This window comes from Impatiens glandulifera, chromosome 9, assembly GCF_907164915.1.
Source record: "Impatiens glandulifera chromosome 9, dImpGla2.1, whole genome shotgun sequence".
Lineage (NCBI taxonomy): Eukaryota > Viridiplantae > Streptophyta > Magnoliopsida > Ericales > Balsaminaceae > Impatiens > Impatiens glandulifera.
In genome coordinates this window covers 27,370,104-27,391,621 of record NC_061870.1, presented here as the reverse complement: position 1 = coordinate 27,391,621, position 21,518 = coordinate 27,370,104, and the positions used below count along the sequence as shown (strand labels likewise).

At 27.8% G+C, this 21,518-nt stretch overlaps 2 protein-coding genes across 2 annotated transcripts; both read right to left on the bottom strand.

Annotated features, from left to right (window-relative positions):
* Positions 1-2,764, bottom strand: LOC124914877 (monosaccharide-sensing protein 2-like). Its single transcript, XM_047455497.1, has 6 exons — positions 2,649-2,764; positions 2,457-2,551; positions 1,815-2,381; positions 897-1,726; positions 626-813; positions 1-536 (listed from the first exon to the last, which is right to left on the bottom strand). Exons 2-6 carry the CDS (start codon positions 2,533-2,535, stop codon positions 98-100), a joined length of 2,103 nt encoding a protein of 700 aa, XP_047311453.1. The 5' UTR covers positions 2,536-2,551; positions 2,649-2,764; the 3' UTR covers positions 1-97.
* Positions 2,765-20,205: 17,441 nt separating this feature from the next.
* LOC124916119 (transcription factor MYBS1-like) lies at positions 20,206-21,210 on the bottom strand. Its single transcript, XM_047456854.1, has 2 exons — positions 20,729-21,210; positions 20,206-20,656 (listed from the first exon to the last, which is right to left on the bottom strand). The coding sequence occupies exons 1-2, from the start codon at positions 21,208-21,210 to the stop codon at positions 20,206-20,208; spliced, it is 933 nt and encodes a 310-aa protein (XP_047312810.1).
* Positions 21,211-21,518: the final 308 nt, after the last annotated feature.

Genomic DNA, 21,518 nt, shown 5'->3' with positions numbered 1-21,518 from the left:
TATAAAAACCGGATTTCTATCTAAAATTTGAAAAGAAAAAGAATGAAACATCCATCAATCCATCCAAAGTTCCAATTAAAAAAAGACGAATGATCGATCAGTTCTTCTTGGCAGCCTGTTTTGCACCCAATGCAAAGAACTCAGTGATAACTTCAAGCGGCATTCCCTTCGTTTCAGGAACTTTCAAATAAACAAAAACCCATGCAACCGCACACACCACCGCGTATATCCCAAAAACACCTTGTAACCCAATCGAACTCAGCATCACCGGCAACGAATACGTCACAATTATATCGCAAATCCAAAACGTCATCGCGCAAATCGCTATGCAGATCCCCCTTACTCGTGTCGGGAATATTTCAGCACATAATATGTTTGGTATCGGACCAAAACCCATCACAAACGTACAAAAGTATACCACCACACTAACGGTTGAAATCGCCGCGTTTGCGACCGATCCCATGTCCACTATCCCACTGAAAACCAACACCAATAGCGATAGTAGCAATACCGGTAAAGTAGACAGCAACAACCACCTTGTGGAACAACAACAACAAGAACAGTATATATAAATTTAAACCATCAAACAAAATTATCTTAAATAAATAAATAAATAAATAAATACCTCCTTCCTGCTACATCCATTAGTCTCATCGCAATGGCGATGGTTGGAAGCATTAACAGAGTAGTCAAACCGCTTATGAGTAGCGAGGATGAGTCCGAGCTGATCCCCAAGTTCGATAGAAGAACTCCCACCCCAGCTTGTTCAAGAATCTGAGGTGTGTAGTAAAGAACTCCGTTTATCCCTGAAAACTGCATGCAACAACACAAAATGTTAATAATTTGAAACATTGTGTATAATAATACCAACACTGTATACATTCATTTTCATTTACCTGCTGAAGTATCTGAATTCCAACTCCCACAATCAACGCGTGTTTCACCCCGGGTTGGAGGAGCTCAGACAGCTTCGACCTTTTAGGCTGAATATGAAGAACAGAGCGGCTAATCAAAGCAGCAGCATGACCCAGAGCAGGACCTTCTTCGTCAATGGCTCCAGCGACAGAGAGAATAGAACCGCGCCTGGAAACGGTTGCAGCAGCATTCTCTTGATGCAAATATATTCTCTTGAGTTCTTGATCTTTCCCGTCAGGCCTGATATAAGCTAGCTGCCATCCTCCACCAATATCCACGCTGCTACCCGCTTCTCCCGGTTGATTTGAGATGGGGACGACTAAACCATCTTTATCTGCATCCGTATCGTTTCTCGCGAGCAACGGGCTGTTAAGATTATCCTCTGAGTCCGCGTCTGAAGTGTAGGATTCTCCATTGTTGTTGTTGTTGTTGTTGTTATGATCCTCTTCAGATTGATCGTTTCTCTCTTGTTCACCGATGTTAAACATGCTACCTGAAGTAGGGAAAATCATGCTTCTCATACTACTTCCAAGTCCAGGGAGTTTCTCATGAACACTTCCAAATAGATTCACAACAGGATCCACCATGCTTCCTTGACGAGCCGCAAGAGCAAGAGTACTCTGACCACTAGCCGGTTTAGCCACAAACAAACGCCCATCTTCATCCCCTCCATGAAGCTTAACTTGACGAGATTGTTCACTGAAATCGCCTTCCCCATCCTCAAGTTCAGAGGCAGGAGCAATTATATAATCCTCTATAGACGCCTCTTCACCTCCACTTCCAAGTCCCTCCACCAACAATGCCATTTCCCCTACATATATAGATTGAAACTGATGAAATGAAACCCACAGATCATGTGCACAAACAAAACAAAGAAAACTATATAACCTTTAACATACCCGATACATCTTCAACACCGCGTAATCTCTGTAAGACATGTTTAGCTTCAATCATCTTTCCTTTACTAACTAACCAACGAGGGGATTCAGGCAAGAACAATATTGTCAAAACAAAATACACAAGAGAAGGCACAGAAAGGACACCAAGCATCAATCTCCAACTAGGAGATTCACCAAGAGACATCCAAAATACCATACAGTAAGATAAGAACATTCCAGAACTTCCAGTAAATTGAGGAAGTGTATTCAATAATCCCCTTATTTCAGGTGGGGCAGTTTCTGATATATAAACAGGAACAAGGGTAACAGCTAACCCAATTCCAAATCCATCTAGCAGCCTTGCCAATAGCAAGATGTAAACATTTGGTGACCATAACATTACAAGACCGCTGACAAAGTAAAGAAGCGACGATATAATCAACATGGGTCGACGCCCAACTGAATCTGATACAGGACCAGAAAACGTTGTCACGATTGTTGCTCCAATTAGAGACATTGCCACTATAAGACCTTCAATTGTTGGGTCACTTTGCAAATGAAATTCCTTCTTTATGTATAACAGAGATCCTACAAAACAAACAAACATTAAAAAGACTCAACATTTACATATCCCCAATTGATAATATCCAATTCTAAGCATACCTGCAATTGTGGCGTTATCCCATCCTTGCAACATATTGCCAATGGCTGCTGCAATCGCTACATACACTGCTCCCCTCATTTTTGTTGGATTTAATCTGTATACCAAATTCAGTCATAATTCAAAAACCCATATGAGAAAACACATTATTTGAAAAATAAATCAAGAAAGTTACAGTTGAAGATCAAACCCACCCTGTAAGCAGATTGGGTTTTCACAGATTGAAAATGGGGAAGAAGAAGAAGAGGGAAACTAAATAAGTGTAATTTGAAGAAGATGGTGCTGCGCTGACAATGCTGCGAGTATTTCTGTCGCGGTTTTATTTATATAGCGTTTCAGACAGCAAAGCAAAACGCAGATCTTGGAGCTTGTTTGATTTGAGTTTTTTCAATTTTTTTTCAATTTTTTTTCAATTTTTTTTCAATTTTTTTTCAATTTTTTTTATAATATATTTTAAATAATCAAAACATTCAATAATTATTAAAAATACAAAACTATTATTATTATTTTTTAATAAAATTTACATTTTAATAAATTATTTAAATTATTTAATTCAAATAAACAAGATTTTAAATTTATGACACAAAAAAAACAATTAAACCAAACAAGATATTTGTGATTTTGACAGTTCATTTCTCCTTTTTTTTTTTTAATTTAATTATTTCTAACTACGTGATGCTCAATAATGACCCATTATAGTGCGCAACATTACTTACCAATTCTATCTAAAAACAAATCATACTAATAAATAATATTAATAACTTTATGCATATCTTGGTAGTTTTCTAAATAATATTAATAACTTTATGCATATCTTGTTAGTTTTGTATTATAATTAAAGCTATTAGAATAATGGGTGTTTTAGTTATTATTATCAAAATCTATATTTTTTTCTTTCAAAAGGACAATAATTTAAAATTAATCATGATTTAATCTCGTCATGATTAAGAAAAAGTAAATATTATAGTAAATAATAAGAAAAGGTAACTACAATAAAATGAAATAAAAAAAAGTACATTATAATTTGGATGATTTTTAATTTCAATTTTTATGGTTTTTAAATGAAATCATATCTATAAAATCCATGTTTTTAAATATATTAGTTATGTGTAAGGATATATGAGAGAAATTTTAATCAAGAATGACGTGGAATGAAAATATAATAGAGATTTTTAAAATTTCTATTTTACTCATTTAAAGTCAATTAATTTTTTATTAAAATTTTATACAAAATTTTTTCTAAGATTATCATTAGTAATTAATTATATTACAATGTGATATATGAGAATAGATGTTTTTAAATGTTTAGTTAACGGAATTTACTTGATGTTATTTTTTTTTGATTGATTTAGTGATGTAAAATCTAACGTTAAAGATATTTGTAGATAAATCAAATTAATTTAGAAATTTTTGAAAAAATTTATGAATTTTTTTTATGAAACTCTTGAAATTTGAAAGTTCAGCAATTTTAATTTAATTTTATAATACATCATAATTTTTTAACATTAATTACATTTGTTATTATTCATTAATACAATATTAATATTAGCATTAGGAATATACCATTAATTTAGTTTTATTGGGTTATTTTAACACATTTATGTGGAAGTACAAAGTTTTTTTTTTCTTTTCTATATAATAATTTAGTTTGTTGAATATTGAACCACATATAATTTTTATATAATAAAAACCATAAGTTTGTTATTGGATATATAATTTATTTAAACAATCAAGTTAATCGGATTCATATTCACACTCAAAATATATAATATATCATCTCTTAATTAAAGGATATATAAATGGTTTATGTCTTTGAAACTACTAAAATTACAAATGTAACAAAAACATTAATGATTATATTTGATTTAACACATAGGAGGATAGTATTATCCGACAAATCAAGACGTTTTAAATAGGAATGAAATTCGTGAATTTAATTTGATATTTTAGGAACCATTTTTATCGTTTGAATTAAATTAGTGAGTTAATTTAATTTTAATCTTATTTATGAACATATTCAAATATAATATTTCAAAATTTAATTTTAGTTATGTTTTAAATTTACAGTTTTATATAAAATTTTATACAAGTTTCATTCATTTAAATTAAAATCTAACTAAAAATTGAAATTTGACCAATAGATTTATTGACAATCAACTAATGGTTTAATGTTATAAAATGTGCAGATTTCATTAACTTGTATATATGATGAAAACTTTCATCATAAATTAAACAACTTTACTCTACTTGTTGTGATAAATCAGGAAACATTGCATTATTTTAAAGGTTGATTATTTTTTAAATAGGGAGGAGATAAATAAATAAGAAATCCTACCTAATCAAACCCACGTCCTTTAGATATAAAATATATAGACTGAAGTTAACATATATAATTTCCTAAATAAACTTAGGAAAATTAATTAACTAGGTTTATAAGGAAACATCAAACATCCTCATCGAAGTTGTGGCTGTCATCGTCTTCATCCTTTGCATTCGGGATAAGCTAACAATTTTCGGCGATGAAGATTGAAACCGAGATACGGTTTGGTTTGGTTTGGTTTGGTTTGATTTGATTTGGTCTGATCTAATAATTTTTGGGTGTTGGTTGACACAAATGGTAGAGTCGAGATGAGACAATAATATTTTTCACTAATATTTAATTCCAAACTCTTCAAAAAGTATATCAATAAAAACACGTTAAACTTAATAAGAGAAAAATATAATAAATTGAATTGGAAAGTATTAGCTGGATAAAAAATAACATGCACACGAACCAATATGATACAAGTTTGATCAATTAACAAGTGATTGACTTTGATATACATGTTTAATACTATTAGTCATATTTTTCCTTGTAAGATTGACATCATCCTTACTAGATATTGTATTTTGATCAATTTTAAATTCACAATCTTATCCAATTTTCTAAGCCAATTTTCTAAGCTGTATCCTACGAAGACTAGATAGGATCAAATTATTAATCCGCATAAGCCTATGAATAATTTATAAATAACAAATTATTTTGATTTTTAGGAAGAAGTCCTTACTTAATTTTATTTTGATTGGCTAAATTAAATTAAATTTAATTGAAATAAATTGTCTCCCATCAATTTCAATAAATAGTTGTTACAATTGAGAAATGTTTTGTAATATTTGAACACATTCAATATATCAAATAATAATGATAATAATAATACTAAAACTTTCATCATTAAAAACTTTATTATTGATGTGAAATTAGTTTTGATAAAATAAAATTAAAAAATTGATATGTTGGGTCAGGGCCAATCACAATATATATGGACTGATATGTTGAGTTGGTTGATGAGTTTTTTCGGCCCATTTATATTAAATTATATTGAAGGAGTCCTTTCCAATATTTTATAGGGGAGCGAAATATTTGTAAGAAAGAGAAGCGAATGGATGACGTGTATAACTGATGAGATTTGCTGTCTCTGTATATTTATTTATTTTTCTCTTTTATCTCCGTTAATAATTTTTCTCTTTTCAATATTTACATTTTCTCCTTCTTAAATATCAGACATTTAATAATTTTTATTATTAAAAAATATTTAATAATTTATTTCTTTAATTATTATTATTATATATATTTTTTAAAATTATTATATATGCTACCATGCAGAGACAAAAAGAGAATATTTACGAAAAAATTGTTATATATATATTTATATTTATTTATTAATTTGAAATTATATATTTAATTAATTAATTAATTTATATATTTTTAAAAGTAATAATTGGAAAATTAATAAATCAATAAATATAAATATAAAAGAGAATATAAAAATTATTAAGTATTAAAGAATAAATAAATCAAATTAATAAAATATATAAAATTATATTTTTTAAAATATATATTAAATTATATATATATACATATTTTATTAAACTGTTATTTTCTTTTTAAATTCTCTATTTTATTCCTCTTTAAAATTTTTTTTTTTTTATTTCTATAAAATTTATTAAAAATTCAATTCAACTAACATATAATATTAAAACTTATTATAAATTTTTTCTTTTTATATAGGTTGAATATTAATAATTTGAGTTCTATTTATTAATTTCTAGTTTAAATTGAATAATTTATCTCATAATTTAATATCAAATTAAAAAAATTTATAATAATTCTATAATAAAAAAATTAAAACAAATTAAGTAAATATTTATAAAAAAAATAATAAGAGATAAATTAATAAATATCATTTTAATATATTAAAAAATTGAAGAGAGAAATTATTAAATATTTCATGTGATAGGTACAATTTAAAATTAAAGATAAAAAATAATAAATCGTATTTCTTTAGTGACATGTTCATTGGCACATCATTTAATGCACATGTCACCATAGATATAATAAGTGTATAATTTTTCTTTCTCTTTAATTTTAAATTATAAATATCACCTTTCTCTCCCTACAAATTTTTATTATTTTAAAAAAATATTTAATATTTTATCTCTTTAATTTTTTATTATAAAGTTATTATAAATATTTATTTCATTTAAAATTGAATCATTATAAAAAATAAATTATTCAACTTAAACTTAAAATTAATAAATAAAATTCAAATTATTAATATTTAACTTAAATAATAAAAAATTCTAAAATAAATTCTGATTTGATGTGATATGATATTATGTGATAGTTAATTGAATTTTTAATAAATCTTATAATAAGATGAAATAAGATTTTTTTTTAAAAAGAAATAAGATAGAATTTTTTTTTAAAAAAATAACAGTTTAGTAATATATATATATATATAATTTAATATATATGTTTTAAAAATATATTTTATTAATTTGATTTATGCATTCTCTCTGTTATTACTTAATAATTTTTATATTTAACTTTTTATTCTTTTATATTATGTATATTTATTAATTTATAAATTTTCTAATTATTACTTTTAAAAATATATAAATTAATTAATTATTTCAAATATATAAATATATAATTACAAATTAATATATATATATATATATATATATATATATATAACAAATTTGAGTAAAGGTTCTCATTTTATCCCCAAATACCCAACACAGTCTCTACTATATAAATTTTTTTCATAAATAAAAGAAAATAAATTATTGTGAAAAATAATTAAAAATTATATTTATAGTGATGTACACTAATTTAAAAATGAATATTTATAATAATAAAAAATTAAAGAGAGAAGAAAGAAATTAATAAGTGTTTTTTAATAATAAAAAATATTTAAAAAATTATTAAATACGTCATATTTAAATATTTAAGAGAGAAAATATAAATATTAAAAATAAATATTATCAGCATTCACTCGGTCATTCCTACACTTTTGCTACAAACCCCTGTCATTACTATTTTTTTATACATTTTAATTTTATTTTAAAGTCTTGATAAATAAAATGAAATTGAGAAAGAAATTAAAAAATAAAATCATAATAATCTGCCACTTGTGTATTAGAGAAAAATAAAAAAAAATAATACTAAAAAAATGATTTTTTATTTATTTTTTTGAACATTAACATTTATTGAACATGACTATTTTTAAAAATTTATTATTATTATTTTTATATATATATATATATATATATATATATATATATATATATATATATATATATATAAAGACATTTATAATTTACTTTAATTATATTTTCGTTACCTAAATCATTCTCTTCACTTTATTATATATAAATAAAAAAATTAACTACATAGACTAAAGTTATTTAAACTATGGTGTCTAATTCATCACAATAATATTAAAATATCAGTATACTGTACGTGTAAAACCTAATATTTAGTCATAATTAACTTAATAATAGTTCACAATAAATTTTTAAAATGTTCAAACTAAGAAATAAAAAAATAAAAATAATTTTATTTATATTTATATGAAAGATGTAACTAAATTAAATTAAAATGAAAAAAATAAATAATAATGATTTTAGATCATGCTATATATCTAGCTATAAATTAATTTTAACAAATATTAATTTTAATATTAGACAAAATAAAAAATTTGTGATTCTAAATAAAGTTGTGTTTGGCAACATTGTAATTATAATTGGAGGATTTAATTTCCTCTTAAAGTGTCATTTGCCTACATTGTGTTATTATTTTATTAAGACTGACTTAATCAATAAATTATCAAATGATCGGTTTGTTAAAATCTGACTGAATCAATAATTAACATTAAATAGTTGTTAACTAATTGATTTTATTGATTTATTTGTTATGTGATTTTAACCATTCCATGTATGAAAGTGAAATGACAGATTTTTCCAATATATAGATTTGTCCTAGCATTATTTTACTTTTAAGAGAAATATTGTTGAGCCTCAATATATTATAATGAAGAAACTAAATTTAATTATTAGTTAAAAAATAATATTTATGCAATAACTTAAAAGAATAAGGATAACAAATAAATACAAAATAAAAAACCTTAAAACACTTGTCACATCACAAATATCGTAACTCCTGAAAAATAATAAATAGAAGACGAAAGTAAGAAAAACAATTACGCATAATAAAAAATGATGCCATACATTTTTTAGGTAGCATAGATGTTAGTCAAGACTTTATCTATCGATACCTGTCCAGACGAGTCTTCTATTAGTCAATATTTTATTTATTGATGTTTATCAGATCGGGTAGTCTTCGCATATATGAGAAATGAATCGATGTTAGTAAGATTTTATCCATCGATACCTACCTAGATAAGGCTTTTCGCATCCATAAGAAATGCATCGATGTTAGTCAAGATTTTAGCTTTTCGCATCCATAAGAAATGCATCGATGTTAGTCAAGATTTTATTCATTAATGCCTATCTAAACGCTATTCGCATCCATGAGAAAGCCCCTGATGTTAGTCAAGACCCATTATTGCCTACCCAAATCGGGCTCTTCGCATCCATGATGAAAACATCCACGTTAGTCAAGATTTTATCAATAGATACATACTCAGATCGGGTTCTTCACATCCATGACAAAGACATCGATGCTAGCCAACATTGTATCCATCATCGGTCTCTTCTCATCCTTGAGAAAGACAAATATGTTAGTCTAGTGGCAACAAGAGGTGGATATCTCCCAAGCCTCCATGAGGTCCTGGGTTCGAGCCCGTCAGGCGGCAAGTTCTGCGCCTGGTTAATTGGTTAAGTATGTTTGCGGACTATGTACTTAACCCGCGGGGATTAGTCGCACTCCATAAGAGTAGCGGAACCCAGCGTTCTCAAAAAAAAAAAATATGTTAGTCATGATTTTTCATATGGGCTCTTTGCATCCATGAGAAAGACATTTATGTTAGTCAAGCTTTTATCCATATAGATGCCTATCCATATCATGTTAGTCAATGTTTTATCCATACACTTGTTTTTGTTGGTTCGAAACCTAACAACTCACAACGAGTAAGTTGTTTATTATCCTATAATTCTTTCACTAAATAAGCTCTTTATAGTTAATCTTCGCATCCTTGAGAAAGACATTGATGCTAGTCGAAATTTTCTAATAACACACAAAGAGTAAGTTGTTTATTATCCTATAATTTTTTCACTAAATAAGTTTTATGACATGTTTTTTTATGTCTACCCAGATCGTGTTCTTTAATCCATAAGAAATGAATAGATTTTGGTCAAGATTTTCTCCGTAGACTTGTTTGCTTGAGGTTTCAAAACGTAACAGCATATCAAAAGTAAGTTTCTATTATCTTATAATTCTTTCACTAAATAAGTTTTTTTTTGTTAGACATTCTTCGATTTCTCTATATTTCAGTTTTCATATAAATTTGTTTTAGAAAAAACATATTTTTTGTTCATATATTGTTTCGAATAGAAAATATTAACATCATTTCTCATGGGTGTGCCTAGTTGGGGGAAATTCTATGCTAACTAATAAGATGTTACATAATTGGGAATGGGATTAGACAGAATGGGATTAGACACACATTACTAGCCTAAATATTTTGTTCTGTAGATTTTTCATTCTTTTAGATTAGAAATGATTAAGATTTTGTCCCTCGATTGTTCTTATACTTAAATTTCCCTCAAACTTAGGTTGCTTCAGTTTTAATCACAAACATATCAAATAACTACAATTACCCACAAATAATTACTTATGTTGAGTATACACATGATAAATTAGAGGGGTGGAATGATTAAAAAAAATATAATCTCTGAGGGTGGAAATCAAAATGAAAAATAATCTAGGGACAAAATGTCAGTTTCATGTTACACGTGTGACCCTTACTTACGTTTGTTGTAAAATCTTAACCAATGATAAAAAGAATAAAATTGAATGTCACATTAAATTTCATTTTACCTTTTTATTCATTTTTCTAACTATATTATGAAAAAAATGATAACAGATTAAATAAGTAACCCGCAAACACACTTAATCTGATGTAGAACTTGTCGTTGACGGGCTCGAATTTAGGAACTTACACTACAACAAAAAAGACATTTTGCGACGCTTAAAAAGACTTCTGCCAACCCTTAAAAGCGTCGCCAAAAAATCACCGACCCTTATTCTTATGTCGTCAAAAGCAGGGTGGGCGTAAGTTTTAGCAACACTTATTTAAGCATCAGTAACATTCATTTAAGCGTCGCCAAAAGTCTATTTTATTTTTAAATTTATTTTTAATTTATTTGGACAATTTTATCTGAATTTTTATTTTTTATTTTTTTAAAATTAAATAATCTTTAAAAAGAACATTTAGAAAATCATTATCTACCAATTATTAACATTTTAAATAATAATAATAATAATAAAAAAACATAAATCCTCTAAACAATTTTATCTTATAAAATCATATATATATATATATATATATATATATATATATATATATATATATATATATATATATATATATATATATATATATATATATATATATATATATATATATATATATTACAAATTTTTAATGATGTTCTAATGGTTTAAAAAAACAATTAGACTAAAAGACAAATTTGTATACTTAAAAGACAAAACAATTAAGTACTATATATACGTCGAGATCCAATAGAACTGGCTAGTAGACAAGATTACACTGGATCTTCTTCACTTCCATCACTTTCATCATCGCTGTCTTTATCATCTTTGTTGTCTTCTGAACCCGACAATAGAGGCTGATCTATTCCATTTTTAAGTGCCTCATTGTTTGCTTTACCTGCAAACTAGAGACTAAATTAATAATAGAACATAGAGCTTGTATCTGAATTTTGTTATAATGGGTCTAATTTTGTTGTAATGAATTAGGTATGTAGATTGAAATGGTCATATGATGATAGCGAACTTAATCAGGTATGGATGGTTTATTATCTTTAAGAAGAAGATGAATGAAACAACTTCTGGTTTGAAACATGCAATCACAACAGCCCGTTCTAAAATTAACAGAGCATACATTTACAATTTAGGCTATAACTTGGTCTCCCCATCAGTCTAATCTTCTAGCTTCAGGTGGTGGAATAGCTGATCGATTAATTCGGTTTTTGAATACTTAAAATGGAAATCAAGTCAACAGTATTGACACAGGAAGTCAGGTAAAATACCTATCTTATTATGATTAAACATCTAAATCCAATTCAATCTGAGTGCATGATTGATAATAAGTATGCAATTTGGCATGGAGAAAGAATGTAATTGAGTTTGTAAGTACACAAGTATTCATAAAATCAAATCATGGTGTGAAAATATCCATCATTAACCAATGTATATATATTATAATCAATTATCATCATTATTTGGTTTATTCTCGTCATCATCTCATGATCATTTGAGTCATCATCTCATGATCATTTTATTCAACAATAGAGTCCCGTGGATGACCACTAATCTCAGTAAATAATCAGGAAATCTAGGATAGTGTAAAGACTATAAAACTTAAAACTAGACAATCAAAATGGAAATGACAAGTACAAAGATTAAAACGTAGATATGTTCGAATAAAGTTATTTTTAAACTTAAAATAAATATAAAAAAACCTGAAATGGTAGGAAATTGACAAGTAGGTTCCTTGACGATCCTGATGCGGGATATGGCGTCAACATCGACCCAAAGCCCATGTAAGTATCAAGGCTATATGTGATTGTGTTTAGCCAATAATACATATTTGTAACATAGCCATGCTATATGTTGTTAGGTAAACTCAAAAATAAAGATTGCAGTGAGATGTTTTAAATATACATATTATCTCCAAAAAAGGAAAAGGGGATAACAATCCGCAAGGGGAATAATTAAAGACAGTTCTCAGGTAATGAACATATTACCAAATGCTTGAACACTTGTTGCAGCTGGGAATAAGAAAGATTGGTGCAAATTTTGACATAGCCACCCTGTTGTTTAAACATTAAAATGCTTCATACGAATGCTTTCATAATAATTACTTTTATAAATCAAGAGAATTGTAACTATTCATTATATAGGCTTTTACCTAATGCCGTCGAGTGGAACACCAAGACATGATATGATGTAACGCTTCATAAAAGAATTAATTATTGTCGCCTAAAGAAAGAAACAAATTAATGTAAGAATAACTTATTAATAAAGCGGGAGAAATTTTCAATAGAACAAAAGTTACCTTTCCTTTAGCTGCTTCTTCCTGAATATGATGACATAATCGATAACCAATAGGAGCTTGTATAAAAAAGGGTGATATGTGCATAAGTTATGTGATGAATATCCTATAGAAGAATAAGGAGGAAAGGTTCGACTCACCTGTTATTACCCTGATCTGGTTTTATAGTTTTAGAGCATCTAGCTACAAGTTGTGTACACTTTAGAAAATCATTACACTAAGAGAATTATAGAAGATACAGTTGTACAAAAGGTGTCCCTCAATGACCAATTCTATATGGCTTCATGGATGAGTTGTTTAATGAACAACGTTCAAATCATGTGTTCAAAACACTTGGTATACACACCACTAGTATTGTTAAAGGTTGCTTTTGCAACAATTCTATTTTGTACAAACATTAACATTAAAAAGAACATGGCTTACTTCATTTTTCTTATATTGTATGCCCTCGCTACGCCAAGATACAACATTTGTCACAGCCATGGGTGGCCTCTGAGCAACTTCCATCCAGTAAGCATCAATCCTGATAAATTCACTAATAATCTTTGCTTTTGTATATTGAGGTTTGCTTTTGTATATTGAGGGTAACCAATGTCCATCATCTCATCAAGCAATTCATACTGCAAAGTGCAACAAAAATTGAAGTCATTGTGATAAAAAAATACAAACTATGGAACAAAATAAAAGCAATCATCCATTTACCACAACAACAAAGTTATCTCTCAGTGTGTCTAAATTATCTCATTTCTTCTTCACTATATACTATTAATCTTCCACAATTCCCCAACAGACCCTACTAGTCACTATACAATATTCTATTTTTTCTTCTTATATAATTATGGAAAAAGTTTTCTACTTACTAAATATTTTAGACAATTTCTGATTTTAAGACAAAGTGACAAACAAAGAGCACAATAAATTAGTAACACAGACCAAAGTAAATTCAGAAATTTAATAAATTAATGTAAATTAGAAAATAGTTGGGTAAAATTACAGTTAGATATGTTAGCAATTTTAACATGAATTTGTGATTTTTTCAATTCTAAGTCTAACTAGAACATACAATATTATGATCATGTAACTTTCTTCAATTTTGATTCGAGTATAACAAAAGACTAACAACTTATTTCAAGTAGACTAAAGAAGGGACTAACCTTTTATCATTAGAACATGTTTTTCATTGAATGTTCCGCAAAGGTAACTCGTTCTTTTTGTGACACATGTAATGAACAGTTACTGCTGGACACAAGACCCTGCAAAATCAAGCTCTCATATCTCATAGCTAAATAACTCTGAAACCACAAGATTAATACATCATCTAGCTAAATAATCACTAGGTTTAATTTTATAATTGTAAGATTTTATTGGTATAGTTTCTTGAAACTTCAGATACTAGTACTGTGCAAATACTCTGTATAATCACTAAATCGGAACACTAGATAAATCTATATGATCCAGGCGAATGAGAACACTGATTATAAGTTGCATATTAAAATTTTAACTTTTGAGTAACAACAAAAACATACCATTCATCGTCTTCAATATTCAACACAACTTTAACTTTTGTGCCAATTGAAAACTTGTCTAGTTCATGACCATATACATTTGGTGGTACCTGATTAGAGGAAATAGTAATGAGACAATAGTAAGCAATCTAAAGTAAGAGACAATAGTAAGAAATCTATAAACAAATTGCTCTACTAAAAACTTGTGCTTAAACAAATCAATATAGGTAGGGAGAAACATATGTAGGGATTGGGACAAGAGATATACACTAGTATGATTTTATAACCAGAAAGAGAGATATTGAGTACTATAGAAGAGGAATATTTAGTTTTTTCCCAATTAGTGATTTATGTGAAATGTGTAGTGCGTCCATGTTTATTAATCAACATTGTAATTGGTATAAAAAAAGTGACAAAAAAATTGCAAGTTATGCATAATTGTAGGCACCACTTGTTGGTATTTATTTATACCAGTAAGTATTTATGTGTGTCATTTTTTTCCTTTAGAACTTGAATATAAGCTACATTCAGACATCAAAGATGGCCTTTGTTGGGGCCCTTTGTTTTGCAGAATTTATTGATGTTCTAGGGGAACAATAATGTTAAACTGTTTTGATATTTTCGTTTTAGTGAGAATATTACAATAGGGAGAAATGTTACTTGCAGGTGGTAAATATAAATTAGTTTTACTACATGAACTTGAGAAGCAATTACTTGAATAAGATATAAATCATATTTTGGCACATGAAAAAATCTAAAAGTCACATACATTCTTAGATGTCGTTGCAGACTTCTTTGCTTGTTTGAAGTATGAAAGGAAGAGGTGTAATAATTGGAATCATCTACCACACAAGAAAAATGACAATCAGGGCAGTAATATTAATCATTTGCATTATCATTTGTTGATTCTCTACAAACTTCAATTCTAGCTTTTGATAGCTGCAATGATATAAATGTCAAATGAACTAAAGCATAGAAAATCTACATAAGTTTTTACTGTCTAGTACTTTATCTATATAAGATTTTCAACCAGGTTCTAAACGCTAACTGAGAGTAAATCTCTTAAATGATGAAGCACTTGTTAATATAAAGTATATATTACCTCATTTGTTTTTGGACGAGGAAAAAGTAGTCGATGAGCATGCAAATGGTACCCACAGTCTCCTGGTACTGACTTTAATGGTATCTCATAGCCACTATGGAAAAGATAACTAAGTTACTTTAGTTATTATCCTAAACTTGCACTAGCAATGATATGAAACTCGTTTGTTGCACATTAATGAACAACTTCCAGTAGAAAGAGATCATACTACATGTATCCCCTTAGATGCAACTTTAACAAGTTCAACGGAGATTTTCTTTTGCTTAAATCTCATTATTACTATTCCTTATCGATCTCACACAAATGTGTCCTGCATCATGTCCAAGATTAAGAAATTGTTTATAAATGGAAAAAATAATGATTTCATCTTCTTCTTTGTACTCATACCGAGAAAAAGGCAATCATGTGCATTGTCTAGAAAAATATGACAGTCATTGTTCAAGTAACTTCCAAGAACACTAACACTAGTGGAGAAAATCTCTTTCAATTTCCAGCTTTCGTGTACTGGAGATGGTTTCAATCTATCCTTGAGATTGTCATAATTGTTACTTTTAAAACCAAAAAAAATATATGTCAACAATGAAACATGATCAAAGAAGAAGAAGAAAAGTTGCCTGAAAATAATTTTGGATCCCTCACTATGGCAATGATCAGAACCATGAAAGGAGAAAAGTTGAATTTCCATATTAAAAGCAATTAACATGAATCCAAACTACATAATCCAAAATTATTGATAATGTCAATTCAAAATCACAGAAGCAATCACAATGTTCATTGTAGGACGATTTTACTTACCACAATATGAATTGTGATCGAGACTACGTATATATGCCAATAAATAAAATGAAAATGTAAACTTTCATTTTTTAAATTAGGATTCAGTGAAAATCGAACCAGAATTTTCATCAAAAGAAGTTAACTAACCGTATAATTCTTCATTTGCAAAATGGCTCGACTGGTGAAGACCGCACTGATGATAACACTCAGTCGCGGTTCGGTCAACACAATGTCGAAAGCACTTCAAGCTGCATCATGTAGTCGTAGTTAGTCAGGGCCGGCCCAGGGGCAAGCCCGGAAAGCCCATGGGCTAGGGCAGACCCACCCTTGGGCAGCCCAATTCTTATTTAAAAAAAAATTACTGTGATATTTTTTACCTTTTTTCCATTTTAAACCGTAACTTTTTTTAACTTTTCTTTTTCTTTTTCTTTTTCTTTTCAAACATGACCATTACAATCTAATTATTTTATATTATTCTTTCCTAATTTCTTAATTTAATATATTTTTTAAATTTTTTTATAAACTATTTAAATTAATATATATTCTTATAAATTATATAAACTTTTTATACTTATAAATTCTACATAATATACTTTAACTTTATTAAAATTTTTCTAATTTTTGAATTAGTTCTCAAATTTTCTTATAACTATTGATTTTTTGAATTAGGTATTTAGTAAATTAGTAATTAATATGTTATTGTTAATACTTAATGCTTATGATAAGATAGATTTTAGTTATTTAGTATCAATCCAAAGAAATTAGAAATTTAGTTTTAAAATACTTTATCTCCGTTACTTAGAAACTAGTAATTAATATGATAGTTATTAGATTATAAGTTTATAAATTAAGATTTAAAATTATGTTATATATAAATAATGTCATAACATGTTTGTTGAATTACTATTTGTTAATTTTTATAAAAAAAATTATTATTTTAATATATGTATTTTTTGAGTTATGACGAGGAATATAAATCAAAATAGAGTGAGGTTTCGTCCATTTCAAAAACAAACTTCTAGATCTTATAATAGAAGAATCAAGCGAAGAAATGATGCATGACAAAGTCATTGGTGCGCTCGATTTCTAAATTATTCAATGCAAAAAATCAAAGTTCTATCCCTTCGAGTTCGAGTCTTAGAGATAAAGACATAAGTGATAGAGAAAATGACACTATTAGAAATAAAAAAAATAAGTGACGAAGAAAATAATGTCATTAGAGATGAATGTGATAATGAAGAAGATGATACTTTTCAATATGAGGTTTTGAACCACCTACAAAGGATAATATTAGAGATCAATGTATCAATGAAAAAATGAGTATCAAAGTGTTAATGAAGAAAATGAAAAAGAAGAAAAATGTATTGAGGAAGAGGAAGAGGAAGAGGAAGAGGAAGAGGAAGAGGAAGAGGAAGAGGAAGAGGAAGAGAAATGTGTTAACGTGGATTATGAGGATAAATGTGTTATTAAAGATGTGAACTACGATCTGGGAATGTGAGGAAGTATTTACGACAAAATAAAGATAATGTTAGTTGTTCGAGGTCCAATTAAGATCATAAATGAAAATGATAAAGTGTTCGAGGTAGACACTTTTCATCTTCTCTTTATTTAAAATAAAAATTTTGTATTTATAAATTAAAAAAATGTGGGTCTAGGGCAACCCAACATTGCGGGCCGGCACTGGTAGTCACTATACACACTCGAGTCGAGTTACAACTGTTATAGTCAAGAGACTCTCAATCAAGCACATCATCATCGATTTTCATTTTCAAGTAGATATCGAAGGAAGATGATACAGATTGAGAAACTTAGAAACGTACCTAGGAAGGGGAGTCAATTAAAATGGAACATCGACGAGAATAGGAGACTATAGTACTAGAGCAACTTCCATTATTTCCCGGTGGAGTCGGAGCGGTGGAGAGTCGGAGAAGAGGTTGTCGCATGACTAGGTTAAGTCTTACAAGTTCAAAAGAAAGAGGAAAAATTGAAAGAAAAAAAAGATTGGGCCCGGTGGGTTATTAACCTATATTTTTTTATAAAGGTTGAATTGTTATTTTTAAATTTAATATAATATAACATTTAATTTATTTTTTATTTTATTTTAATTAAATTTAAATAATAATTAATTAAAAGATATATGATAAAAAAAAATAATAATTAAATATTAGTGTAAATGTTAATAAAAAGTTTAAGTCAAATTTAATTTTAAAAAATTAAAATAATAATACAAAATATTTATAAAATTAAAAAATAAAACTAAAGAATATTAAACTTTAGAAGTGTTAAATTATAAGATTATTAACCATATAAATTAATAAGGGGCGGTATATACAAAGGTTGTTAAAACATTTTTTCTTTTTATTTATACCAACTCTTAACCGCTTAATATGTGTTGGCATTTAAACGTGGCCAGAAATATAATTTGTTGTAGTGAATTAGGGTTAGTATCCACATTTTATTGCCCCTAAACTAGAAAAAGGGATATAATTCTTATGAATGGATACACACAAAATAACTATTTTACTTTCTTACAACTAAAAAAAATCTTTTTTTACTTTTTTTTTTTTTACCAAAAAAAACTATTTGAAAAAAAAGAATTATCAATAAAAATTTATATAATATATTCTACAAATTTAAATAAAAATTATTTTTATCATCTACTTTTTACCTAAAAAGTTTAATTTAATTCAAACATAATTTTTATATTAAATTTAAATAAAATTATATTTAACTTTTTACTTTTTTATCATCTACCATATTTAAAAATGATTCTGATGATTATTATAAAAAATAAACTTTAAAATTGATTTTGATGTTAATTATTAAAAAATAAAATTAAAATAAGTCTTTTATTATTGTAGCAAACATTACTCAAAATGCATAATAGTACTTAAAAATTTTAAGATATTCTAATTGACATTCAAGATGTCTTCCAATTGACTCATATTAATATATTAAAAATAATAATTTGACTCATTTATATTTGAGAGAAAAATCAATTATATACTAGGCCAGGCCGGTAAGACATAGTTGTATAGGTCGTCATTTTTTAATATTTTAATATTTTATTGTATTGTATGATTAATTTCATTTTTTTTCTTTTTTTTTCTTTAATATTAAATATATATTATACAATATATATAAATAACTTTTTTTTATCTCCTTTTTAATCTCTTATTATATTAATCATTTATATATAATTTTATATTATTAAAATTAAAAAAAATAATTTTTTTTATTATTTTAGAGGCCTAAAATTTGAATTTGTATTGTGCCGACTCTTACTTGGTGCCGACCCTTACTATATACATAATTATTGAGTTTATGATCAGATTCTAATTAATCCTACATTTTATCATAATAATAATAATAATAATAAATATTCAGCAAGCAATCAAAGTGAAATTAATCACATTTTGATCAATCTTGATTTGAATTGAATTAATTTTTATTTTATTTTATAAAATATTATTATGAAGATGAAAAATACAAACAAATAATCTAATGTGTCACTAGAATAAAGAACAATGACAATGAAAAAAAAATTCCAAATCGCCAAATCACCCGATGAAATTTAATTAGATAATAGATATATATATTAAAACAAGAATTGAAAATAGGTAAAATATTATCAATTCATTCTTCTCATGAACACATTTCCATTCACGAGTCTTACTATTATTATTTTAATAATGCATGCATAAAACGAAATAAACAAAGCCCTAGCTATTTCGCAATAGCTAGTACGTACAAATTTCAAACACTGATACTTTTTCTTTCAAGATCAGTTTGGCAAAGAATCACCAAAGGGGGAGTACGACCAGCTTTCTGCGCCGGAAGAGGAGCTTTCGGCGCCAGACGACGAGTAGTTGTTCATGGCGTCCATGTTCATCATGGACATGGCAGAATCAGAATCAACAACAGCACCAGCATCATTGTTCAGATCGAAAGTAGGGGCAGTTATAGTCATATTATTGATCATGGCAGTTGTGTTGTCAATGGCTTGTGGATGATAGAAGTAATTATAGGCACCCATACGAGGAACAAGAAGGGGAGGGTACTGGACATCATGGATACTGGAGCGACGGCGTTCGAGTGGAGTGGGGGTGGTTCTGCGGCGGAAGTACTTTTGAGCATGACTAGCAACTTGGGATGGCGATTTCTTAAGAATTGTATACCTTGAAATGCTCCTCCAATCTCCTCTACCAAACTTGTTCAGCCCCATGAGAAACACCCTGTCATAATATATACGGAGTCATGGATTAACAAAAATCAAATAATTTAATACCAAAAGTTATTATACTTACTGGTGTTCCAATTGAGTCCATGGGACTCCCCTCCTCTTGACCCCCCTTTGAACGGGGGCAGCTTGACAGCGAAGTTCATCATCATGGTTCACCTCTTTTCCAGTTCTTTGGACCCCGACTAGATCATCAGCTATTTCATTAATAACCCCTTGATTATTATCAATAGTAATGGCCGGCATAGGATTAATAATATATGCAGATTGATCATGATCATGAATAATATTATTCATTGGATCTGGCACCACATTATCACTGACCAGGGCCATACATTTCTTTCGAATGTCTTGAATCGATTTACCCGGGAGTGTTTGGTTAAGATCGCAGTAGAAAGCCTTAGTCCCGAGCCCATAAACAGCAATTGCATTCTCAAGCACCTTGTTTTCTTCAAAACTCCATTCAACAGATGGGAGTGGAGTTAGAGATGAAAAGATATGGGCATTGTTATCTTCATTGGCTGATTCATAAATGTCTGACCAATCCATTTCTTTCTTTAGGAGAAGAAAATAGTTGTTTTTGTGATTTTTCAATGTGACTTAAGGTTCTTTATATAGATATTTCTTAAACTGTGGCTTTCAAACTAGTAAATTATTTGACTTTTTTACTATTTATTTTGTAAATTAAACAAAAGTTATAACTTTATAGATTGTCTTTTCAAAAAATATATTTTTTTTTCCACCATGAGGTAATATAAAACCCACAAAAGAATGCAATTCAAGTTATGATAATCTGCCACTGGTTAATTAAGATATTTTGATTTGATGAAATTTGATATATTATTTTTTATTCTTGG